The sequence below is a fragment of the Vanacampus margaritifer genome, chromosome 12, assembly GCF_051991255.1.
Source record: "Vanacampus margaritifer isolate UIUO_Vmar chromosome 12, RoL_Vmar_1.0, whole genome shotgun sequence".
Lineage (NCBI taxonomy): Eukaryota > Metazoa > Chordata > Actinopteri > Syngnathiformes > Syngnathidae > Vanacampus > Vanacampus margaritifer.
The window spans coordinates 17,402,698-17,429,270 of record NC_135443.1 but is presented as its reverse complement, the minus strand read 5'-3'; the positions used below and the strand labels follow the sequence as shown (position 1 = coordinate 17,429,270).

At 40.8% G+C, this 26,573-nt stretch overlaps 2 protein-coding genes across 3 annotated transcripts; both read right to left on the bottom strand.

Annotated features, from left to right (window-relative positions):
• Window positions 1–239: 239 nt before the first annotated feature.
• Window positions 240–6,718, bottom strand: drgx (dorsal root ganglia homeobox). Its single transcript, XM_077582573.1, has 6 exons — window positions 6,600–6,718; window positions 6,011–6,111; window positions 4,978–5,079; window positions 2,787–2,959; window positions 1,035–1,147; window positions 240–959 (listed from the first exon to the last, which is right to left on the bottom strand). Exons 1-6 carry the CDS (start codon window positions 6,655–6,657, stop codon window positions 613–615), a joined length of 894 nt encoding a protein of 297 aa, XP_077438699.1. The 5' UTR covers window positions 6,658–6,718; the 3' UTR covers window positions 240–612.
• A 1,949-nt stretch (window positions 6,719–8,667) lies between these two features.
• On the bottom strand, window positions 8,668–25,694 carry ercc6 (excision repair cross-complementation group 6). Of its 2 annotated transcripts, none has more exons than XM_077582461.1 (22): window positions 25,634–25,694; window positions 24,980–25,161; window positions 24,656–24,884; window positions 23,991–24,111; window positions 23,102–23,216; window positions 21,949–22,651; window positions 20,197–20,328; window positions 19,551–19,709; window positions 18,698–18,833; window positions 18,358–18,528; window positions 17,974–18,150; window positions 16,113–16,229; window positions 15,533–15,628; window positions 14,038–14,256; window positions 13,604–13,714; window positions 13,203–13,322; window positions 12,121–12,215; window positions 11,888–12,033; window positions 11,361–11,807; window positions 11,112–11,280; window positions 10,953–11,031; window positions 8,668–9,553 (listed from the first exon to the last, which is right to left on the bottom strand). In XM_077582461.1, exons 2-22 carry the CDS (start codon window positions 25,149–25,151, stop codon window positions 9,116–9,118), a joined length of 4,152 nt encoding a protein of 1,383 aa, XP_077438587.1. In that variant the 5' UTR covers window positions 25,152–25,161; window positions 25,634–25,694; the 3' UTR covers window positions 8,668–9,115. The 2 variants fall into 2 exon arrangements, with proteins under 2 accessions (XP_077438587.1, XP_077438588.1); XM_077582462.1 differs by lacking the exon at window positions 25,634–25,694 and adding an exon at window positions 25,325–25,621.
• Between the last annotated feature and the right edge of the window lie 879 nt (window positions 25,695–26,573).

Sequence of the window (26,573 nt, the reverse complement as noted above, 5' to 3'; positions counted from 1 at the left end):
ACTTGCACATGCCTAAGTCAATACATTGGCATTATAGGGGGAAAATGCTAATGCTAAGTTTTTAATATTTAGCGACGAGCATGTTTACTCAAAAGTCAAACCCAGCAAGTGTAGGTTTGTAGCTTGACATTACTGTAATTTCAGACTGTATTATTGAGGAGCATGATAATTAGAGTAGTTAGTTAAGTAAATATTAATAAATAAACAAATAAAATAAGTAAGTAAAGTAAGTTTTAAAAAAAAGTGAAAAATGAAGTCTCAAAAAGAGAAAGGGGATGAATAATTTTGGATATGCAACTTTTTGTTAAAATGTAAAAAAGAAATATGAGTCTTTTGCTGTGTTTTTATGTCCTTTACAGCCAATTTACCACTCAAAATGTGTTGAATGAATGCATGAATCATATCAGACTTAACTGCATTAGTCCATCGAAGAATGCAGGAAAAAACAGATCCAAACGTGTGCTTTTGTGATCGAGGTCAACAGGTCCCCCGAATGTTTGTCACAAACAGTAATAATAATAATTCAAAATAGTCCAATAAATAGTTAGATCTCGTGCTCGCTCCATCGTTGTGCTCTGACGAGCGCTCAGTGTCACTCAATTGTCCGCATGCTCACTTCTTCTCCACGCCGTCCTTGTTGGAGCAGTGAGGGTGCTTCTCAAGGGCGCCCCCCAGCACCTTAGAGGTCAGGTTGGGGCTGGAGGCGTCCCCGCCTCCGGTCGCGCCTGCTTCCGCCTGAGCCGGAGTGCCCGCGGGGGGTCTCACCATGCCCGCCCCAGACAAGACCCCAGACCCGGCCCCGCCGAGCAGGTTTGCCGACTGAAGCACGGCCTCGGAGTGCTCGCGGGCCTTCATGCGGAGGGCGGCCACACTGGCTGTGCGGTTGCCCTGGCAACCGTAGGGAGGCAGGAAAGACAAGCCCATGGGGTCCGAAACGCAGCAGGAGCACAAAGCGTTACCTGAAAGACAACACATTTGATATTTACAATGGTGAAGGTAAGAATTTGGATTATGGGTGTAGTAACGAGGATCACCTTTCAAAGTGGCCACCTGAGAGAGGGCCTGAGCATAAGTGGCAGAGTTGAGGAGGGTCCCTGGTAGACATGATGGGAAGAAGGGACCACCTGGACCCACCGGCCTGTTCATACTGACCAAAACAAAGACACTTTAATCTCCAAGTACAAATATTGTGGTATGTTGTGAATTAGGGGTGTCAAGTGATTAAATTTTTTCATCGTAATTAATCGCATGACTTCAATAGTTAACTCACAATTAATCGCAAATTTTATATCTGTTCTAAATGTACCATAAAATGTACACTAAAATAAAGTTTTTTCTAAGTTTTACACTCTTGTTAACATAAAAGTGGGGAAAAAATGTAATTAATAGAAATATGGCTGCATCTTTTAGTCATTGATACAGTAACTTCAGAATAATTCATAAAATTGAGTTAAAATTAAAAAGATGTACTTACTGTAGTGTAAAAAATTGTGATATTGATTTGTGTTGAGGTCATTCATCTGCCACTAGATGGCATAATTGTATTTGTAAGACAGTTACAGCTCAGTCCATTTTAATTTTCCTATTAAAAGCTTTCCAATATTTAACATGAAATACCGTGTGAAATTCGGCACATTTAAAAAATTGTAAAATACAACTTGACCCCAGTCTCCACAAATATATGCATTGTTATTAAATGTATTACTGCAAAATTTTGATGTGGATATGTCTGCTTCGTTGCGACTGGAATTCCCCCCAATACAGGCTTTACAAGTAAGGGGCAGTCAATAATCGCACGTTTAAAAAATTAGTAGCAAGAAAGGAACTTTAAATTAACTTAAAATTAATGCACCAATTTTGACATCACTACTTATTAATATTATTATTATTATTATTATTATATATTTTTTGTATTAATTATTATTCGGATTATTGTTGTTGTTGTTACATTATTTTGTTGTAACAAATTTTACTATGACCAACCAATCAGAGGGTGTAAAAATGCAGTGATGGGCAAATGAAGCTTCATGAAACACTTGTGATATATTTTGACTCCTCTAGGTGGCACTCTTGGTTCATTAAAGATTCAGTGAAAATCTAATCAATTTCCACTGAACTAGTCTTTATATGTAAAACAAAAGCACAATTAAGAAGAGTAAAAATTTATGAAGCTTCATATTCCCATCACGTCACATTGCCAATGTAGTTCCAGCTGAACCATGCCAGCATTACTGATTCTGAAGGCCCTGACATGACAACACATAGAGGCTGAAATCTCGTTTCATAGACACTATTGTTCACACTCAGACACTAAAGAGTTCACTGCTGAACCCATTTGAACTATGTTGCTAACCAAAACAGCAACACTTAGACAAATAAACAGTATGAAAGTATGGAGTCTTACGGCATTCTTTAAATTAACTCTGCACAGCATTAACGATGCAAAAGCATTCTGTCAACTTTGTTATGTCATATTTCCACATTATTGTCATATACCGGAATATCTTTCCACTATTTTATGAAATTTGTTCTATGACCAGCTAAAAAGAAACTAATTTTGTATACCTTATACATTATCAAACAGTTACATTTTAGTGGAGAGCTAGGATTCATCCTAAACTTTGCCGGCATTTCCTCGTTTAATAATGCATGACATTTTGTGAGAAAATGCTTGTACATGCAGGATGTGGATCAAGGTGAAAGCGTCCAATTTGGTGTTGATCCAGTTTGAGGTGTGCGTAAATGCTTAAACTTGAACGAAACATTTTTGAGTGTTCCAATCTCACCTCTGCTGCAGGTCCAGCGGGTCTTTGAGTTTCCTGCTCGGCTCCACCGGCGACTGAGAGTTGATGCTGCGCGTCGGCGGCGCGGCCTCGCTCAGCTGCTCTTTGCCTCCTTCAGAGTCCGTGCAGCCTCGTTCCGTCTTCCTCCACTTGGCCCTGCGGTTTTGAAACCAAACCTGCAGTGACACAAAACACGACCAATGACTTTTTGACCAAGATGTTCTGTGCCATGCTTTTTCAGACTGATACCAGTACGAGTATTCAACTCTTGGGAAGTCACCCATAACAATACCAAGCACCAAGATCACTGGTACTTTTGATTAATAACATTTCCCCCAAAAAGCAGTGACAGATCATTTTAAAGATGTTTCCAAATACAGCATTTTTCCTTAAAATTGCATGAAATTAATGGCAATTTTCTATTTCTATTGTCTAAATCCTGATCGTAAAATGGTCACAATAGAGTGGCCGATACTGGTGTTGGCCACTGGTATCTGGTACTTAGTATCGGTACACACTATTCCATTAATTAATATTTCAGTCACTGTCTAACAATTACAACTAGAAAACATAATATAATATAACATAATATAGTGCAATATAGTATACAGATAGTATGCCACATATAAGTAATGTTTTGTACTATATCTGTAGGCCAAGTATAAGTAATACAGTTTAGTGTGTGAGTATCAAATAAAAGTTAGTTAGTCCATTTGTACAAGTCAAATGTAAGCAATGTAGTGTAAAAAAAATTATAAAAATATATCATACTGTATACGGTATGACAAGTATGTCAAATCTCATCTTGATACCAATTGGTCAACCTCCAACACTTAAAAAATAATAATAATAACTGCAAACAGAAAATAACAGCAAAATATGCACTTGCTGACAGGGTGGACACTGGACAATGACAGTGTGGACATTTTTGTTACTGTCTCATATGCACATGGTCTAACGTCACCTAGCAACATGTTTCAGTTAGCAAGTTGATTGTGTGGAGTTCAAATTTCAGATTTTTTTTTTTAAATCAATTTATATTTCACGACAGAATGGGCATATTAAGCTTGACAACATCCAAACCCACACAAGAAGATATATATGACTCTTTATATATGATTTGGTCACGTGTCAATTATGTCATTTGTTGCAGTAGCTCATCAGTTTGTCACATACTTAATGTAATGTCAAGTTGTAGAAGTAGCAGTCAAAGTGCAAAAGTTGTTCGCATGCACGTGTGAGAAGTAAGAACAAGTAGTGGTGGTATCTTAATCGAATGAAGGTCAGAGCCTATAAGAACATTTAATTGAGCCATTTTTCATTATCATATTTTAATGACTTCCCGCTGACAGTTGTGCAGCCCGGGAGAGGCGGCCATGAAGTCGTTTATTTGCCCATTTAGGGATTGTTTGACAACATCACATTCGATTAGGAGCACATTCGAGCGGGCATTAATCATGCCGTGCCAATTGAATGGAGGTTACCTCTCCATTGTGTCATGTCAACAAGGCCGAGCAAACATGCAGACGGGACAACAATGCAGCCGATGGACTTATCTCACCCCTGCACCTTCCTGCTACAAGTCAAGCCTATATACCCCCAAACGCCAACCACCATCCCACCCTCTCTCTCAATGGCCTATAATTGCTCCATTCATCTCCATTTGCACCGTGCTCTTAATGCGGGGGGAGGCCCATTGACACTACAAAAATGGGAGTGAGGATGGAAGGGGGGAGGCGGACAACGCTGCAACAGAAATGACATTTATTTTCTAATAATAATGCAACTTTAATATCCCTGCTCGCTCAGATTCAATAATAGCAATGCGATAATAGGATTAGGGGGAATTATTTGTTGACGCTTCCTGAATTACAACGCTGGATTCCATTATCGGACCTTAAGCTATATGGGGTGACCCCAACCATTATTTCCCTCGCAATTACATGCCCCCGACCCCCCACCCCCACCCAAAAAAAACAGGAAGTGACGTAACATGATCATTTTTGCATGATGACGTTTGCCTTGGAAATTGACTCACACTTGACAAATTATAGAGCCACATTATGGCTGCTGCTTATTATGATGATGATGATGAAACAATGTAATTTTATTTTGATGCCATTTTTAAGACCTTTATTACGTAACTTTGTAAAATTTGAGCGGCGATAATGACTCAATGGAGGCCGAGGCTCACCTGCACCCTGGCCTCGGTCAGGTTGATCTTCATGGCCAGCTCCTCGCGCGTGAACACGTCCGGGTAGTGAGTCTGTGCGAAGACCGCCTCCAAGGCTTCCAGCTGCCCACGCACGCACGCGCACGCACACACACACACACACACACACACACACACACACACACACACACACACACGCACACACACACACACACACACACACACACACAACACATAATTTAAATGCAAATAAATGTATATATATATATGTATATATATATATATAGCACGCGATATACGCATGCATGTAACTAAGAAAAATTAATAAGTGCAATGCAAAACAAGTTCATGAAAATATGGTACATATTTGAAAATGTGTTATTATGAATACAATGTATGTATTTATTCATGCTATTATTATGTATTAATAAATTTTTAAATATTGAATAATCTAATATACATACACACATTTATATATATATATATATATGCATATCCATACTTGTTTAAAGTACTGTAGTCTAATTTAAAAAGTCTATAAGTAACTTTTTTCTTTCCTTTTTTATTTAATGGCTTCTTCACGCATACTAAGCAACTTTCTGCCAAGTTTGGAATTGTTAACATTATTATGATCTTAAATATGATTTGTTTCAGGATTTTCATTTTGATGTCCTGCACTCCAAACAGTGAGTTGAGTGAGTAAGAATTATTATAATTTGACAACATTTGTGAAAAAACAACGCCAGCACGTCATCGATAACTGGTGAAGAAAACCAAGTAAAAGACAAAACAAAAATGTATTTCTCTAATAATAAAAAATAAATAGCCCAAAGCTGTTTATTAAAAAAAACAGTAAGTTTGTTATTTTATATTAACAAAATAATATACTTGTATAGCTGTTTATTTAAAACAAAAACAAAAAACAAAAACAGTACATTTGGTATTTTATATTAATAAAAATAATATACTTGTATAGGATTGCATATGTTTTTGTGGGTTCTCCTAAAACAGATGACAAAGTGTCCATTTTGAAAATGTGCAATTATAAAGCTACCTGTTGCAAAGTGAACGTGGTCCTGTTCCTCCGCTGTTTCCTACGCAGGAAGCCATCGTCAAAGTCAGCTGGGGCGTGGTTGGCAAAAGTGCTCGAATTCACTGAAAAGTATAAACATTAGACACAGATTTACTCACTTTGTAAATACTTGCTTATTTTAAAATGTCACTTTTGTAAATATATTTTTTTTAAACACACGAGGTGCCTCAGTCAGTCATTTGCATTTATTTCGTTTTCATTTGGGGGATAAAACAAAAAGATTCCGAGTGCAAAATCAACAATCAAATAATACAATCATATTGACGTAAAACATTGATGTTTTTTTTAATCTGTGGGGAGCCATGAAGGACTTATGACACTAATGACAGCCGACCAACATCTGTCCCCGAAAGAACCACCCATGATGAAAGCTGCCCCCAGGGGCCTTCAACACTAAATTCCTCTTTCATTTTCTTCTTCTAGCACTAACCATGCAGAAAACGTAACAGCAAAATGCAAAGAGAGTCACGCGTCAGTGCACTAAAAATGTCACGCTAAGAGACTGACACATTTCTCATGCCTAATGAATACAACAACAAAAAATACTTACATGTATTGGAGCGACAGCACTCAGCATCGATTTGCGGAGGACAGTGGAAGTAAAACATCCTGCAAGAGTTTCACTTTACAATCAACCAAGTAAAAATCCTGCCTGCGCTCGCAAAACACACACGTACATGGACGTCAAAGTTGGGAAGTGTGCCGTGGGAGCATCCTCTAAAAGAGCACTGCGTGTGTGCGTTTAGTGCGTGGTGTGTGAACGTGTGTGTGTGTGTGTGTGTGTGAGAGAGAGAGAGAGCAAGAGAGCAAGAGAGAGGGAGATGCTGCTCTGGATGGAAGAAGAGTTGACTGGGAGGGTCCACTAGTCTCCCTCCTCTCGCTCTTTCTATGACACACACGCGCGCGCGCGCACTAATGAACACACACACCTCTGGGAGTGTCCAGATGTCAACCTTTTCGAGACATTGAAAGTCCTCGGGGGTGTACTAAAATGAGGACAAATAATGAAAGCAAATTGTTATCATAAATGATGAGCATTTGTGTGTTTTAGTTTTTTCTTTTCTTAATCTGCTTTATTTGCTTGGCGGGCCGCATGTGGCCCACGGGCCGTGGGTAGCAGACCCCTGGAAGGCTTTCAGTTGGTGTCGCACAATCTCAAGCCTAATTGCTCCTAATCGGATTATGTTTGTTTTGCTCGCCCCTCCTTGTGTGTGCGCGTGTGTGTGCGTTTGAGAGCCAAAGTGCAGAACACGCTTATTCCCAAACCATAAACACGCGCACATGCCAACGGAACTTTTTGATTTCTTTCATATATTAAAAAAGAAAAAAAAGCAGCGAGTTTTTGGGGTGTTAATTGCACGTCGGGGGTGTGTTAAGAGTCCACTTTACAAGGGCTTGCGCTTCTCCAACACTCGCAAGGCCAAATTTTTGATTTTGTTCACAGCAAGGGGTCCCGCGATTTATTAGGCGGACCGAGATGAATGACGTGCTGCGGGAGCCTTTCAATTAGTTTTAAAGCACATGCGGGACGACGCCCGCGCGCCTTTTGCGAGGCGCGCGCAAAATGAGGCTGCAGAAATTTCCAAGAGGAGCGCAAAGCACATAAAGTGCACCAAATCCCTTCTAATGGCGCGTAATTGGTTCTGTAATATCATTACAGGCGGATAATGGCCAGTTACACGGCCCCGCGCTATTAAGGCTTTCCCCGGCGTGCGGCGTTTATGTTATTAAAGGGGGAATATAATGATATTTTAGTTATTAAATGCGCGTAATTAATTTATGCACCGCTGAAAATAAAGTTGTTATTATGACCTGCATGGCGAGGTGCGTGCAGAAAATTGAAATCAAATAACTTTAGCCCAATATTTGCTCCTGAAGAGTTGAGGAGACCTCAAGTGGATGTGCAGCTCATCCCACTCTTGCTCCTTTAAAAAAAAAAAAAACGTTTTATGCAAAACATTCACAAATACGGAAAGCACATTTTGCTTCAGAACTCTAACCCAAAAAACATGTGGTTTAATAGAACCACTAAGATTGCTAAATAGTATACCAGAAAGCGATTTGCATAAACAGATTTGGGTATTGTGTATGACATTCATCTTTATATAAATTACTCCCCAAAATATTAATATAGTCCATTTGAACTTCAAAAGTGGTACAATTAGGCAACTAAACAATTTATTCTAGAAAATGCTGCATCCAGTTTTCTTTACGTAATGACAAAAAAATGTAAAATTGATGGCAGAGGGGGAAAAAATGTGATAACCGAAGGATGGAAAATACATCTTATTTCACTAGTCTTAGTCCAATTCATTAGTCATTTAAATTAATTTAAAGAGATGGTGCTAACAAACATTAACACCATTAGCCTAATTACATATTTGCCCAAGTTATTGAAAAAAGAACATGTTCAGAAAAAGACCTGTGTGGATTAGCATGACCTGGATGACTGAGAATTTATAAAATGTCATCTGTGAACACATTTTCTTTACAGTCTTCAAATTAGTATTGTCTATTTTGTATTCTTTCAAGTGTTTTTAAAACATTTGGATGTCAAGCACCATTACAGATTGGGCTCAACCATAAAGTACTACAACCAAAATAAGCAAAATAATCCATCTTGTTTAAAAGGTTTATTATTGCACATTCCATTTCTTTACAAAATTATGACACTTAACTGGTTGGATCATAAAAGCACATTCTCAAAAATATTCAAAAAATTTGAGGTAATTAATGACTGTAGCACATGCGAGTAAACCGACAGTGTCAAAAGCGCTTTTATAAATTCAAGTAGAACCAGCAGATAAATAGAATGAATTAATGGCAGAAGTGCTTCAAGAGGCACTGGAGTTCATGAAAAACAGGAGTTTTGAGGTGTGTCACTTTACAATTAGAAAAAACAAAACAAAAAACAGTACAATAGAATTTCCAAGTTTAGTTAGGAATGAGGCTGAGCTTTTGGCGACTATTGTTTCTTGAAAGGCTCACAAAAACCTTTTACATCACGAAAACGCATCATGTTCAACTAAAATATTATATAATAAGAGGTTGTAGTTTGCTTGACTTTCAGCGAAAGTTCTCCTTGAGCCTCCACAGGCCCTCCTGTCCATACCGCCGCTGGAAGTCACAGATGCTCCTGAGCAGTTCTCGGAAGACGGGCGCCTGCTTGACGCTCAGTCGGGGTTTGAAGTACTCCAGCACTTCCTGCGTGCTGGCCTGCCCGTCCACTCGCGACTGGAAGGCCACGAAGTTGCGCAGGTCCGCCAGCAGATCGTCGTGCTCGGTGTTCGGAATGGAACGCGAGCTGCCGGCCATGTCCTCTTCTCCGTCGCCATCTTGTTGGCTCCCGGAGGGAAGGCTGAGGTGGTTGCGCTCTCTCATGCGGGCCAGAAGGGCGGACGAGGACGGAGGGGCTGCGCTACAGTCACTTTCGGCTACTTCCCCGCTGAAGTGAGCCCCTGAATCGGGCTTCTTTGACTTTGTCTTTGTTATGATAGCGGCATCCTAACAGACAAACATGCACATTGACATTGTGAAATACTATAAACCACAGTTTCTGCAGGTATCATCAAATCTAATTTAACGTTTTTTAATGCCATTTTTAATGCAACTTAAAACTAGTGTAATGCTCACCGCCATGCTGCATATCATCACCCTCTTAAAAGAATTGCCTAAGTCAATTTTTTTGCAAAAAATATTATTTTTGCCTAAATCAGCTAGCTCCTTGTGATGCAAATGGTTCATTTTTTTGTGTGTTTCCTGAAAAATCGGGAAAAAATGACAGCCGATTATTTTAGGGCGTCGATATACTGTTTAGATATGAGCTAGATAGATAAGGCTGTCATAATTGCATGATTTCCTTAGTTAACTTGTGACTAAATGTAAATTAATCACATGTTTTATCTATTCTAAATGTACAATAAAATATCCTTTTCAAGTTTTTAATACTCTTGTTAATCAACATAAAAGTTATATGATGAGTAATTCATTAAGTTACAGTTAACTGTAACTGTTAGGGTTACAAAGAGTGCGAGCCATAGATTTTTGTTGAGGTCATTTTCTGCCACAAAGTGGCATTTAGGTGTTTCATGTTGGACGTTGGTGACAGGAATCTTTTTATTTTAATTTTTTTTTTTAAATCAATTGTGTTTAAATTTTTAATGCCCGGTAATGGACATTACATTTAATGTTTTTTAATACCATTTCAGAATTTACTTTCAGCAAAATCCATTTAACTCCCCAAAACATATAAATAAATTCTATTTTAAATGTTTTAAGTGTCCCAAATATTTATTTATAAATTTTCTTTTATTTTGATGCAGCCTCTCAACTGCAAAGAATGGCTAAAGAAATTGTAGTTATTACACAAACGGCCAGCAGGTGGCAGCAGAGCAAAAGAGATCAACCAGGGCCAAGTTGAAAAAAAAGCTAATTTACTCACAATTCTAAATAGATTTGTGAATAACGACGAAACTTAGCTATATTCTGATGCTAATTGCTGCAAAACTGAAACAGATAGAAAACCTTTTTTTCCTGATGAAAGAAGGGACTAATCTTTCTTTTGTTTTTATAGCTATAGAACACAATATTCTGTGGGCCTTACAAAATCAGTCAAAAGGCGGGAGTGAAGGGGATTACTTCAGTGAAAATGGCTGGTAGTGAATGAGTAGGTGACTCTAAATTGGCCCGCAGAAACCTTGGCACTTGAGCCAATGACCATTGGAGTGAGTACAAATAGCAGCACATTGAGAATCCCTGTTTCAAAATGTAAACAAACTCATTTTACAACATTACCCTTAAAAAATAAAAGGTTTACAGAAGCATGATGGTCCAGATTTAATGCTGCCCTAAAGGAACTATGATGTGCACCCTAAAAACGATGCTAATAAAACACTCCAGTTACCTTGCATTTGTTGGAATTGGGCAGTGTGTGCACAGATGGTCCTAGCAGGAGAGAATTCTTCTTTTGTCCAAAGCGTTTCCTGGAGAGAGAAGGCGGGGCAGAGTGAGCCAAGTAGGTCATAAAGAGCAAGTGCATGGATGTCCTTCTAAGGTTCGCTACCGTGCGGGCGGCGGCGGGCCTCGACTAAGGGCCAGCCTGCAGTGCTGGCGGGACACTTTGAGGGCCTTCAGGGCATCTTTGGCCACCTTGTCAGCTTCGGCCTCCACCAGGACAAAGTCTGGATTTGAGGACTCGATGATCGAGTCGTGCTGCATCACGCTGTGGATTCCTGAGAAGACGCGTCCGTTAATAAGCATCTGCAAGAAAAAGCTCGAGACTTGTCAAATAAGGCTGAATTTTCGTTCGTACCAGATTTTTTGAAGAGCTTTGACAAAACGTAGTCGTCAGATTGCTTCTGGTCTTCAGCGTCCGTCTTCTTGTACTCTCTCTTTTTTACTAAGTGCGAGATGCGATGGCCCTCAAAGCGAGCGTCCTTTTCTCGTTTATGCTTCTTACTTTTGTGTCTTTCCATTTTGTTGGAGTCGCAGTGCTTCCTCTTCTCCCTGCGCTTCACGCCCGAATCGTTCTTTAGTCTGCCGCATGAAAAATGCAAATTTGCATCCATGCCATTTTGCTTGTTTTGAGCATCCATGGTACCATTTATTGGACCCGGAGTTAATTTTTCACACGTAGACATAGAATTGTTTAATAAGGAATGTCTATTGTTTGCATATATTTCATTCTGCTGGGATTTGGAGTGTGTACTATGGAGTATTCTGTCAGGTTTTATAGGTGCCTTGACATCAGAGCCGGTACCTGTAATGAGCGCAGGGAAGAAAATGTGTTCAGGAAATCGGTTGTCAAGTCCTTTAGGTGGCGGACAATACAATGCATACCCGCAAATATCGCACTGGTCTCCGTGCCCTGCTTTTCATCAGGGTCAGCCAAGGTAAAAAGCTCATAGATGTCATTGGACTTGAAAAAGCGGCGTTGTTTGGGGTCCTTCAGGACACGGTTGGTCAGAAACTGCTTAAAAATTTGCCTGAATGGTGCAAACAGAGAAGTGTGTTCATTTACGCAAAAGCAAAGCCGCAAATGATTTATATGGAAAACAATGACGGTGTCTCACCTGTGGTAAATTTTCTCCTCAATGGTGCCTGCAGTGAGGAGCCTGTAGACGGTCACTTGCTGCGTCTGACCAATCCTCCAGGCCCGCTCCCTCGCCTGTGGACCGCACAAACATCAACACTGAATGCATTTGATCTATTTAGTGTATTTGTCTGGATCACTTATTTTGTTAATTGTCAGTTGTCTCCCCCGCAGATTCAGTAGTTCAAAGTTTTGTCAAGGAAATCTAAGATTTTATTTTAAGATGCCCTTGTCAATAGTAACATAAAACATACAAAAAAACCACCAAACTGTAATTTAGGGTGTGTGGTGACCCACAAAGGATAGACACTCACCAAGGAACTACAGTCATTTCTGGACTACAAGCTGCTACTTTTTTCACTTGCATTCGACCCTGCGGCTAATACAGAGGTGCGGCTTATCGATCAGATCACAAGGGGGCGTACTATAAAGAAAGCGCAAGAGCGTCAGGCAGAGCAAAACAAACCAAGTGAGCCCAAATACAGTATGAGAGAGAACGAGAGCGAGACAATTACAGTCGGGTGCACCTTATATGTATAGTATTCCCCAAATTTAGCCAGCGCGGTTTATACTCAGGTGCGCCTTGTAGTCCAGAAATTACTGTAAGGCAGGGGTGGAGTATGATGTTTCTTGTCTCAAAGGGATGAGAGATTCCAAAAGGTTTAAAACGCAGTAGCTTCTTGCTTGCTATGTGAACAGTCAGTTTTTGTGTGGAGAGTAGAGACACATGACCTGCCTTCGACTGCCACCCCTGCCCTAAAAGGTATAATTCTTTGCTGATGGTCAATCCCTTGTGGGTCACCACAGGTGTATATTTTTATTTTTATTATTATTCTTTTTGAATAAGTATGGCAAAAAGAGGCCAAAGAAAAAGCAAAATGGGACTTTTGTAAGATATTTAGGGGAAATAGAGTTTTGTGACTTCTGAGGTGCATTTTTCCTAAAAAAAAAAAGTCAAATTGCAAATAGTAAATAGTATGACCTCATTACCATTCGCCTTTCAAAGTTTTACAGCATTTGCATTCAACCTAAGACAGAAAAAAAAAGAGGAGTGTGACAAACCTGAGTGTCAGTACTGGGATTCCAGTCTGGGTCATAGATGATGACCCTGTTGGCTCCCGTCAAATTGACTCCCAGACCTCCCACTTTCGTCGTCAACAAGAAGACAAATATAGATTTGTCCTGGTTAAAACAAACAAAACATGTTAAACATCATATTCACATTTGTGCTACAATTGTAACAGCAGCAGTTGGGTACGATAAACGGCAATAAAGAAATTTGCTCAACGAATGTATCCATGTATGTGGAGTTGAGTAGAAAAAAGCATCCAGATGAACGACAGCTTGCCGTCAATTAGCGTCTCCACCTCAGGGTGAGCACGGATCCTCGGAAGCCTTTTTGTCCCTCAGGAGGGGATTTTCATGGGAAACACTCAGCGCCATTAGGGATGACTAATCCGTACCTCGTTGAAGCGGGCGATAAGAGGCTGTCGGGAAGCTATGGCGGTCGTGCCGTCCATTTTCAGGTACGTGTAGTGGTTCTGCCTCACAAACACCTCCAAGATGTCCAACATCTGCAAGGGAAGACGAGAGGGAGTTGAGTGTGGGAGAGGCAACAGGGAGGAGATGGAGGGAAAAAATAAAAAGTGTCGGGGGTTTGGATTAAGCCTAAAAGGATTAAAGCAGATTAATATTACATGGACACAGATACCGACAGGGAGGGTCTCAGGTTCCCTCTGAGGTCTAATCTCGTTGGTATCGACTATGACAACAGATGCTTCACATTTTCCCTCTCATACACACTCAGAAATTCTACAACCACATGCCTTGTCAATTCAGACAAATGACATCAATGACAAATTATTTGCTTTTGTTTTAAATTGTACTTTGAGGTCACCTGTCGAGACTGCGTGAAGAGCAGGACTCTGTGGCCCTGCTTGAACCACAGACGGAGCAGAGACTCAACCACGATTAGCTTGCCCGAGCGTTTCCAGTAGCCGAAGTGCTCCTCTTCTGTCAGTTGCTCCTCGGGGATCCCCTTCAGCAGCCGGGGGCCGCCGGAGAAAAGATCCGGGTGGTTGCACATCTTTCGCATCGCTATCAAGCCTGAGAAAACCTGAAGGGAACCAACAAAAAGTCGGCTAAAGTTAAGCCCCGCCTACTCGCAGTTTGCCATTCCCGAATTCACTTATTGATGTTTTGTTCTGTGGAACTTTTGCTTTTTCTGCCCTTTTTTAATCCTCTAAAATGCCACAAGATTGCGCCAAAGCCCTGGCTAATAGGAAAGTAGTAAATGAAAGTATTGATGACATGATACATCTCCATTGAAAGTCTAAGGGCCTGATTTACCAAAGGGTTGCATGTGCAAAAATGCTTGCCTTTGCATTTAGCACATACACAATGATATGATATTGCGACTTTGTCGAGCATACATGAGTCAATCGCCACCTTAATTCACCTGAGAGACTGTTTTCGTGTTTTGGTGCTTCTGTACCATTAGCCAAGGTCTAATGGGCTAGGCATAAAACTATTTAATATCAACTTGTGTATGAGCAACGATCTGAGGTAATTACACTTATTATATGCTCTTTTTTTTTCAGATGGAAACAGGAAGGCATTTATCTGTCTTAAGCGGACCTTTGCAACTAATTGGCGTACGGTGTCTATTAGAGGGACGACCTCTGAGGCAATACAAGTATTTGATTTTAGAATTTATATTTGTGAATATCTTTCTTTATAAGTAATTTGATATTTGTATTGTTTAACTCTTTCATTGGCACTGTTGCAGGCTTGTTGAATCTTGAGAATGATGCTAACTAATTAAAAAGCTTTGCGTAAACATTGTCCTCGTCTTCATAACGCTGTACCTTTAAACAGATAGAAGGAATGAGTTGCATAACTTATTTACGGACAATTAGGGCCATGTTTTTTGATGAAGGCACAGCGGTCACTGCATTAGTAATGGTGGTTAATGGACTCAGGAGTGACCACTGAATATGTGTGTGCGTGCAATCTGCTGTGGTCACCCTCGGCTCTCCAACCACGTCCATTTGGTTAGTGGTGATAAATGGGTTGAGATTCTCTCCAGGGTCTGGCTAATGTGAGACCAGCATCTGCACAACCTCCACATCTTTAAAGACGACTAAAGTGAGCTTGTTATGGAGCTGACCAAAATATATGTTTAGAAAAAGAATCATTTCGCCCCGAGTCTCTAACCTTAAAAACAAACACAAATGTCTTTAAGGGATTAACTAAATTCATTAGTTATGGGGGTTAAATAATGAATAAGGCTTGTTGTGTTCCTGGAAGTCATCTCCCTGACCGCAAGTCTTTTTAATGCAACATGCATCAAATCAGCCGACGCATAAAATCTGTTCAGTTACTCTGCTCACCTGCATGTCCCCGTTAAGGATTTGGTAAACTTCTTTGGAGTCTAAGAAGCTCTGATAAACCTGCCGCTGCTCCTGCGTTAACCTGCAAAACAAAACCTATGCATATAGAGAGGACAAGTGTGAGAGAGTGTAATGAGTGGTGAACATGCTCTTCACAGCACCTTGCTGAAGTGGCGCCTTCGAGTGGAGAAATTACAGGGGAAGAAACAGAATTGTGTTTTGGAGCCATCGGCATCCCTGGGGATGGACTTAATGAGCTGAAGTGAACTGAGGAGTCAAGCAGCGTCAGACTCAAGGACAGACCAGAGACTGGGCCAACTTAATGAATACTTGCTCCTTTTACTTTAGCAGGACTTTATTAGCTGGCTTCACATAGAAAGGCCATGCAAAGTCATGAAATAATTATGAAGACTTTGCACATGTGGTCAATTCCAATGATCAACCGCAAGTTGATCATGAACCACAACTTGAGCACACTTTTCACCAAGTTTGGTAGGTTACTCAATATTTTCCCAATCATCAAAACATAAAGGATACTAAAACGGTAACAATAATGAATATTTTTTTGAATGTGAACTACCTGCTCATTTTTGTCAGGTAAGGCGAGGTTGTCCTTGACGTCTGCCTTCATTCTTCGAAGGAGGTAAGGATTGATGGTGTCCCTCAGCACGCATGCACACTTGAATGCCGTTTGGACCTGAAGGTGAACAAGTGACCCGGCTCATTAAAGAATGAACAGACTTGCAGCCAATCCAGTCAGCAGTAACACCTGTCAGCATGACTGTTTCCCGAAGGAAGGACTGTCATTTAGCACCTCTCCCACTCTCATCACTTAAGCTGTACCAGGGTTTCTGCAGGTATCAGCAAATTTGATTTAATGCTTTTTAATACTGTTTCTTTTTGATGCAACTTAAAACTAATTTAATGTCCACATTGTACTGCATATACTTGCACTCTCACACACACATACTTTGTACATGCATACATATATGTACAGTACATACTGTTTTATATTAGGGTTGTCAGTTATTTACAATTTTAGTTGTAATTAATTAAATGATTTTTAGTTAAGCGAAGTTAGATTTCTGTTGAGATTGTTTTCCTGCCACTATGTGGCATTAGTGTTTCATGTTGGATGTTGGTGACAGGAACGCTACTTTTCTTTTCAAATTCAGAGTTTTTTTTTTTTAAACAAATACATATATACTTTTTTTTTTAAATTACATTTCTTACTGCTAAATTGTGTGACTCCTTTGCACAATGTTGTATGTAAAAGCAAGCATGCACAACAATATTGTATTTAAATTTTTAATACCTCTGGACATCGTGTTTAATGCATTTGATTTAATGTCAGCAAGGTCTTAATTTTAGCAAAATCCATTCAATGATTTTTAATGCTTTTTAACGGCCCACGGAAACCCTGTGTACAAGCCATTGACCACTGAGCAGAGTGCTGTATGCCTCAAGGGACACAACTGGAGACCCTCCCTGCACCACTAAAGTGGCCTTCTACACCTTATGCTAAAGGCCAGTTAGCTTTTTAAACATGAACTCACAGGAGTTACGCAGAGGGATCAAAAAGACCACCTGTCACAGCAGGAGGGGGCAATAATATGGTGAGGATTTTGGTGAGGTGAGAGAGGGCAGCAGATTATGTTGAGTGCGTTCAAATGGGGTGTAAAGGTGAGTTTCAGTAATGGAACCCATATCCATATGTAGACATGCCCCCACCTCTCCCATATTTTTTTATATACTTGTAGTTATACACATACAAGCCATGGAGCTCTGAGAATTTGAAGAAGAGGACAAAGTAGCCGAGCGTAGCTTTCTCCGACCATTTAATAACATTAATAATTAGTAAAGGTTTTTATTATCGACAGCGGAAGAAGCATCGATAGCCATCTTAAATAATTAAATCCATTCAGTCAGTGGGTTATTAACGAGTGGACACTAATGACAACGGGATACAATTTAGCTCTCCACTCTTGCCGCGCTCTGTCTCTCTCACAAGCATGCACAAAACAAACACACACACACACACACACACACACACACACACACACACACACACACACACGCACACACACACACACACACACACACACACACACACACACACACACGCACACACACAGACACACACACACACACACACACAGGATGATCTTAAAGTTCCTTTGCATGCGCTACAGAATATTATTCGGCTCTTAATAGCTCTGCTGTTCCCTCTTGAAATCAGTGTGTACATACAAACATGTAAATAGTGATTTCAGGTGATAAACACCCCTCTCAAACCTCTCTGTGTCAAACACGTTCCCTTCTAAAAAAAATCTAAATCAAACCATGCTTGAGTAAATTAAACTAGAAATGGTATTGCCACCGCTGTGAGTCAGGCCAATGTGTGCCAAATATAAATGTGACAACTGTTCATAGTTCTGTACCTGGACAGGTGAGGCATTGCTGTATCCTCCCAGGGTGATGGGTACAGAGAACTGCTCCATGAAGACGGGTAAAGTGCCCAGTTTCCCAGGAAAGACAAAATCAAACAGAGACCAGAGCTCTTTCAAATTGTTCTGCATGGGGGAGCCGGACAGGATGAATCTGTGAGGGGTGCGGAACTGGACCGAGAAAGCAAGAAGGAAAATGAAGGATGTCAATGAGAGCGACAGAAAAATCGTTTATGACATATGTATGCAACTATTGTACTAAAAAAAATGGCGGACCCCAGGGTACCATTGAAAAGCTACACATTCAAAGCAATGCATTCAACTTAGCACAAACGATAAACAAAGTCTGAATTTGTGCTGCATCATGATGCCCTGCACCTGTTTGCAGGCTGTGGTGATTCCGGCATTTGGATTTCTGATCTTGTGGCCCTCATCCAGGATGACATAGTGCCAGTCGTAGCGCTGCAGCGTGTCCTGCAAAATCCTCACTGCTGAATATGAAGTTATCAGGATGCCGTGACATGATGCTATCTCTGGAATCAGCTTTTCCTACAACATCAAAAAAAAAATAAAAAAAAATTAGAAAAGAGCATCTCGTCCTATGTGCTTTTAGGAACTAATAGTGCTGTAGTGACCCCCAGAGGAAAAAGACTCCACTGAAAACTTTATAGCTCACATAGGACTAGTAAAAACTTCCTTAAAAACAAACAAAACACACCTTTTTGTTGCTGAAGGATCCCGTTTCATGAAGAACAGCGACTCTAAAAGGTGGCCACCAGGTGTGGAACTCCTTCACCCACTGGTGCATGACCGTAGCAGGACACACAATGACGGTGGGGCCCAGACCGACATACCTGCGAGCAAATGCAGAGTAGGCGTCAACATGGGGGACAAAGGGTTTATTACTGCGGAAAATATCAGCAAATTTCATTGGCAAATTAAAGTAATAATTCCTAAACCAAATTAAAGTAAATAAAGGCAATTCCCAGAGAGTAGAAATAAAGTGCTTGCGTGAGGCAGAAAGTGAAGGTGGCAACAGAATGCTTACTTAAATGATCACTTTACAAATTTACTCTGGTGAAAATCTACAGAAAACATACACATACACACCCCCTCGAAGATGCACTAATGGCCTGGTATGAACCTCAGCATCAGTGGTAAGTATTGATATTGGACCATAATTGAGTTTGCAAGCAATCAATTTGTGGACTTCTACAAGCAGACAGAATATTGACCAACGGGGAAGCTCCGCCTACCAAATGCACAACTGTTATTTGTGCAGTAAAACCAGATTATCACCACCCCTGCGTCATGTATTATACATTTGATTGATGGCCCCGCTCCCGCTGCGTAGCCATTTCATGACTCCGAGATTCCTCTTAAGTGTTCATGAAAAGGCTCACTCAAACGGTGTCAGTGTATTCTCTGATGTCTGCAGGACCAAAGTCAAGAGTCCGATAATTGAAACACGTTAAATAATTCAGACGAGCACACTCAAGCAGAAATCCTCCTAATCAAATATTCATACCATACAGACACTGAGTCTCAGGCCAAGCGTTGTGTGCGCGCACCTGTAGTTGCATCCTCGGGTCCTCAGTTTGCTGTAGCTCAGTCCGGCCAGGAAGCAGATGATCTGGATGGTTTTACCCAAACCCATCTCGTCTCCCAGGATGCCTCCTGCCTGCTGACAATGGAGCTCCCACAACCACCGCACTCCAGTCTGTTGGTACCTGACCGCACAGTACATACATATGCAACCGCAACTTAAAACAACAAGTACAATTCTTTCGTAGATCATCGATGAAAATCCATGATATCGTGTGATGTTGGCAAGTGAGTCTGTGTGAGTGTCTGGGCGTGAGCTGCGGCCAACAAAAGCTCCTGCGCGAATGTGCTCATTGTGCTGTACTGTTTTCACAGTGTGCAATAAAATGCATGTAGATAATATCCACCAACTTTTTTTAAAAGCCATTATTTAGCAGGGCAACATAGCAACGCAACACTTTATTTGTCTTCAGATTTTTTTTTTAATTATCACCTGGACAGGAATTTTAACTACCTTGCAATCTAGCAACATGTTTAATTTGAGTAGTTTATTTCGAGGAGCTATACCAAAAAATACAAATAACTGATAGACAGCTGTAGCACCAGACCCTATGACTTTTTAACTAACTTTTTTATAGCCATCCCTTTAACTGTAGTTGTAGGACAACTCACTTGTAAAGTTTCTTCCAGAGGAAACCAGGCACTTTGAAGCCTTCATCAAACTCCGCATCGCTGTCATCTGTCAGCTCCTCACCTCTTTCCCGCCTTTTCTCCTTTTCTTGAAGACGCTGTCGCTTCCACCTCCTAGCAGGAAAAAGTACAGACTCATGACGCTGTAGTACAAAAACAAACACAGTAGTTAATGAGAAAGGAGCTCGTCTGAAAGCATTAATGAAGTTGTTAAGTTGAACAGAGGCTGAGGCAGATTCATAATGCCTTTAAGAGCTAATAAACAGATGGATACCCCACAAAAGTTGTGCGGAAGGCTGCTGTTAAGAGTGGTCCCTTAAGATTTGGAAGCTCAATGGCCAAAAAAATAAAATAAAATAGAGGTAAATGTAAAGGAGAAAGGGTTTAATAGTGGCACAGCAAAAGGCAGTTAGGAGGCAGAGTCGTCACGCAGCAAATGAAGATTGATACAGACAATTAGTAGTGCGAGTTCCCCAGAAAGGTGTGAGGTGGAGGGGATAAGAATCCATCTTCATTTGGGCCTGGTCCTGTCACCCTGCCACAAAACTGCTCCTTTAGCTGGGCCTGCGAGACCGCGAGCTCTAATTAAGTCAAGACTAAGCATTGGTTCAGTTAATTACACTTTTCTGCCCCCTCTGCACCAACACCACGGCCACCTTACCGCCTCCGCCCAACTACAAACGGTTCCTTATAACATCAGTGCTCGCAAGGCCGGCCTCAGCCAGCCATGCCCAAGTCTGTGCTGCTCAACAGACATCCAATCATTGTACTGCAAAAAAAAAGGACACATGCCAACACTATTTATTTGGCAGCTATAAATATGAAATCTCATTAGGGCTGCTCTTCCCCTAATTTGAGCATGAGAGGGAGTGAGTGAGTGCGCTTATAAAACCACGTGCAGGAGGATAATTAGGGCAGATAGAGAAGGGGAAAAAGAGCAGGGAGAGAATTTGCTTCGTCAAGAAACAGCTGCCAATCTCATCTGGGATTAACTCTCCTCTGGCACAGTGCAGCCAACACAAACCAACTAACTAACGCAAATAACAATAGCACATTTTCACGATGCCGTTCCATATGCTACATAAACTAAAGAGGCTCAATCTTGCCAATTGTCCACTTTTCTACACGACTTCTGCTGAAACTTTGTTATACAGAACAACTATCGAACCTCTGGAACCGCTGTTTGTATTTACTACAGGAAATAATATAAAGTGGACTGGTCCATGGGCCATTTGGTATTGGGCTGCACAAAGAAACTGAACAAAAATGTATTTTACTGACCATCAGAGTAGTTTTTGAAAATCAGGCACATCTATCTGCCTGTGCTTCTGTTAAAAGGCTTGTCTCGGTCACGTGATATGGCAAACAGTATGTTAACAAGCTCATACAAATGAATAAAATAAAAATATACGTGTTTGGGAGCCTCTTCAAAAAAGTGAACTAAGCCAAATAATAAGACAGAAGCACCTACAAGTGCCTTGAAATAATGTATGTTCCTATTCTATGATTTCACATTTCCCCTCCTCACAATCATAAAAGGAGAAGAAAGGAAGAAAAAAAACCACCAAAAATTCAAAGTAACAGCAAAACTGACTTGTGAAGTTATTCCAAAAGTTTAACAAACTATGTTGAGGTTTTGCAATGATGATATTTGCATGATGATGGCTTGGCCTCTAAAATGTTTAGTGCAACTGTGGAATTGAACGGTTGTACTTGTGGCAGTGAAGGTTTTACCTTATCCGCTGTCTGTAATATTCCACATCCCCGTCATCTTTGCATTTCTTCTCTTTACTTTTGCCGTCACCCTCTTCTTCTGAACTCGCAGGGGAATACTCGTCATCACTCTGTTGTTTCTTGATCGGCCTCCTTCCCTTTGCATCTTTTTTCCTCTTGTACACTTTCAACTCATATTTGTCGTCGTCACCATCTTCCTCAAAGCCTTCCTCCATGGCATCTCGTTTCTCTTGTTCGGGATCGAAGCCTTCGTCGCTCGGCAGGTACTCTGAGCCTTCGCTGTCAACCTCGTCGCCTTCAATTTGAGGTTTTCTCTTATGCTTTAGTGCTTGTGGCTCAGACTTCGGCCTTGCTTTAGGATGAGCCTTCAGAGCAGTTATCTGGAGCTTGCGCATGCGCTTACGCATTTTCTTGTCCTTCGGAGAGGTGGCGGTTCCTTTGGATCCTTGCCGATGCGTACCAGAACTCCTCTTCTTCTTCATGTGAGGGGTCCTTTTCCTTTCAGTCGCCAGCTTGGCCTGGTCGGTCAGGTACTGATCAAACGCAGAGTTCTCGGCCAGCATCAGTTTACGAGGCTCCTTCTTCACCTCCTTCTGTGGGATTCGTGTACCAAAAGGTGTCATGTGACCTGTCCGGATGAGCTCCTCCCACTCGGTCTCCTGTGCTGGCATGAGCATGCTGCCCAGCGTGGAAGGGCCAGGCTCTGTACGACACAGACAAATATTGGCTAATGCTCGATAGATAATAATTGTGCGTTCCACAAAAACAAATACGCTTTTGCTGCATTGGAACGTCACACAAATTGGAAGTGCCTACTCGGGGGCACATCAACATTCTTCTGTGGTCATTTGTCAATGAGGTTTAAAAAAATAAAATATGGACAAAAAAAACTATATACTGCCTACATGCAGGTTTAAAATGTTTTAACATCTTATGCTACATTTGTTTTGTCTCAGTTACAATCAACGTTTGGAATATAAAATGTAATAATAATATGGTAGAATCAACAGTCACATTTACTTCTTAAGGAAAATTCTGCATTCTCCAAATGGACTTGTCCCCAATGCCCAAGACAAATCTATTTTTTTTTCAGTTCATGAATTTGGTTGAAACTTGGCTTTTCAGTAAACAGCACAAGTTGTAGTGCTCTTACCTGTGTCTTCTGCATCATCTGCCAAAAGCTCATCTTCAAACTTTTGAGTAACTTCTCCTCCCAAAATGGCCTGAAGCCGCTTCTGTTTGGCTCGGACCTTCTTGAGCTGTTTCTCCTGAATCACACACAAAACCCTTTTCAGAATTACGTCCAATTCACACCGACTGCGGAACGGACGCGGAACGGCATCCGTACGGATGCCGCAAGGAATAGAAAGCATTTGAGTCTGCGTATTAATTCACACCAGCTGCAGTGCGGTGCGTATGCAGTGCGGATCGGATTTGGGGTTGCAGAAGGTTTCCGCAAGCTTTCTATTTTTTTCCGGATTCCGCATACGGATTTTCATGAAGGTGAAGGAATTACACGAGCCGGACAGGAAGTCAGGCGTCGGCATCAAGGTAGTTCCGGTATATTTCAAAATAAAACCGTTTGCGAACAGGTTTTTGGGGGGGAGGGAAGGTAGCTAACTACACAGCATGACATGAGTCGGACATTTTTAAAAGACAAAAAACGAGCTAAGAATAAATTACACATTACAAAATAACACTATTTAAACACAAAACGTACTTACCCATGGTAGAAAAAAGGTGGTAGTAGTCCCAGAAATAATGTCCAAAAAGCATATTGATCTGACAACAGGCAAGCGTGGCTATTGTTTACCAATAGAACTCTATACGGTTGTTGTCTCGTGAACTCCCGTGATCTTGTGGTCTGCCGGGTGCAGATTTCCGGACACATAAAGGCTAGGTCACGCAACGCACGCAGTGTGAATTGCAATCCGTGCGGATGCCGTATGGAAACTGCTCCGCATTCGCTTTGCAGTCAGTGTGAATTGGGCGTTAACGGTCACTATCAAATTAATGTGAAAACATAATTTAAACAACCTTACCTTATTTTCTTTCTGTCTTTTGACCGATTCAATCTTCCTGCTGATGTCTTTACTTGATGAAGCATACGGGGATAGCTGCTCAATTATCTTATTAATGTGCTTCAGAGATAGTGTCACAGATCTATAAGTCAGGTGGAAATAATAACAGAAATATGATACGTATAAATTAATTATAGTTAAGTAATATCAAATTATCTAAATTTACAGCTCACATTATGCAAACTGCAGCCTGATAACATTTAATCAGAGCTATTAATTATTAATAATGTGTTTATAATTGTGGTTGTAGTTTAAAGTGCGGCATCATATAACCTGAAAGGTGTGTCAATTGTTTTGATTACCTTACTCAGTTATAAGAGGGGGAAAAGTACAAGAAATATCAAGTAGTACCATTGAGCACTATGACTGTGATCATGATTAAGTGTTTGTATAAAGTGTCTCACAATTTATTCAACATAATAACAATGACAAGGGAAATAATTACCAGATAACCAAACCATTAGCATAGCTTCTTTATATGTTCTTATTGTGGTACTACCACTACTACTACTCTTTGTTCTATTTTGTGTCATATTTTGAAATTCTGTTACCATGCACCCTGATTTGGGTTTGCCTATTGTTGTGTTTGGTGTTTTAAAGTTTTCTTTGTTTGTTTTTTTTCTTACCTGACATCATCAAGCACCGACTCGTACTCCTTTTCGGCCTCGGCTTTTGCAGCAGCCTGACTAGCCTCCTGGATGGCCTCGTCCACCTGCTGCAGGACGCCTTGCTCCAATACATCCTGGTCATAGACGGCCACACCGAGGCCAAACAACTCGTCAGCCCCAGAACTGGCAGACGCTGCTTGGATGCGCTGTCGATCAATATGCAGTAAAGCTCCAGACCTCTTAGCACCTGAACAAAACAATGGATGACAATTTGAAACAAACATGACAATTGATTTTATGTTACTGAGGCAAAATTACTGTGAGCAAGCTTTTAGTTCTCACCACTGTTGCCCTCCCCAGCCTCGTTGACAGCTGTGCAGGGAGAAGCAGCCTCGGGGCCCTGAGAAAAAACTGCTGAGCCTCCATTCTCTTCTGAGTTTGTCCTGGTGAGAGCAGCACTGGCCGGCCCAGAGTGAGAGGAGGGGGCCTGGTCCCCTGACCCATCTACTGGCATGGTGATGTGGCTGCAACAACGTGTGACGGGCAGGCCATTTACCATTTTTAATGACGTTCTAAAAACGTAACTACTATTACTTCTATCTGAGCATTGTGATAAATATGATATATAGATAGCATTCAAAACACGGAATAGACTAGACTCTAGCGAGCAATTTATAGAGCGGTTACCTGTCCACATATACGATGGTTTTCCGTTCTTCAATGTGTGAATCAAAGTATGTCACGAAACGTTAAGTTGAATTAAACCTGTTCTCAACGAAGACAAATCTGGCAGTGTAGTATGTTTCTCGCAGCAGTCCATTGTTTACGTGGCTAGCCTAGCTTGCTGAGCTACTTATCGGCTGTTCAGGCGAGCAAATGAATGACTGACGAACCATTTACAGCATAACAGACTAACTCACTAAGAATATTTGAATGACATGACGGCAACTATGTCATACGTCTGGAAGAGAAAGAGATCGACAGTGCAGTACTTACAAGACGTGCAGTTACACAACATCAGCGTCCTTAAAGCATTTTCCGGCGCTGGAGAATGTCTAGTCTTTGACTAATGCGACAGCGCCTTCTGCTGGCGCTACCGATTCTGCTATTATTTTTTGGCCAACAGATGGCGCCATATAATCATTTTCTATTTGTGTTACTAGTACACCGACTTGCATGAAAGTCCGTGTTGATTACCACAAAACAGAGAGGCGATGACCTCAGGAGAAAAAAAAACGGAGACAGAAGAGATCATAGACATTTTTAAATGACGCAGCGCCTGTGTCCGCCCCTTCACCCCTCTTTTTACGTCAGAGCAGACACCATGCTGCGGAGAACAAATTTCGCCCGGTTTAGGTGGGTGTGACAATCAGAGGTACTTTTTTTTTTGTCAGGCGCTAACTCAGATTAACCAATCTCTTGGGCAGGATGACCAATTTTATCGGTTGGCCCAATCCCCAATATTGTAGAGTGGTTGTTTTAACCAAAGGATCTGTCGGACACATAACTACCAGCTGGAATGGTCAAATTTAACCTTTTTTTTGTTTTTGTTTTTTGTTAATTTGACCAATCTGTTTTTAGGGTGTATGGCTCACCACACACAGACGCATTTTCAGAAATGGGTGGATAACAAAACATTTATTTGATTATTTAAATTCATAGTTGTTGGGTGGCAGGCACTTTGTAGACCCAACTATTTTTAAAATTAATTAAAAAGTAAATTTTTCATATTTGTAGCTATAAATAAAATAAATAAAGAGTGTGTGTCTTTGCAATAAAATATACTACAAAATCCAACAAATATGAATGAAAATTACATTTCCGGCTCTTTAGACATGGGAAGCTTTTGAAAAGACAACGCTTCATTGTTGATATAAATGTGAATGGTTCCAAGTAGTTGTGTGCCTCGGAGAAAGTTTGTTTACAATGTTTTGCA

What these genes read in the sequence shown, in the direction of transcription:
- drgx (XM_077582573.1), bottom strand. Translation starts at nt 6,657, where the DNA reads ATGTTTTACTTCCACTGTCCTCCGCAAATCGATGCTGAGTGCTGTCGC. An exon ending in GTGCTGTCGCTCCAATACAT is followed by an intron (nt 6,112 to 6,599) that starts GTAAGTATTTTT and finishes TATACTTTTCAG; the next exon opens with TGAATTCGAGCACTTTTGCC. An exon ending in TCAGGTGGCCACTTTGAAAG is followed by an intron (nt 960 to 1,034) that starts GTGATCCTCGTT and finishes GTTGTCTTTCAG; the next exon opens with GTAACGCTTTGTGCTCCTGC.
- ercc6 (XM_077582461.1), bottom strand. Translation starts at nt 25,151, where the DNA reads ATGCCAGTAGATGGGTCAGGGGACCAGGCCCCCTCCTCTCACTCTGGG. An exon ending in AAAGACAGAAAGAAAATAAG is followed by an intron (nt 23,217 to 23,990) that starts GTAAGGTTGTTT and finishes TGTGTGATTCAG; the next exon opens with GAGAAACAGCTCAAGAAGGT. An exon ending in TATTACAGACAGCGGATAAG is followed by an intron (nt 20,329 to 21,948) that starts GTAAAACCTTCA and finishes TTTTCCTGCTAG; the next exon opens with GAGGTGGAAGCGACAGCGTC.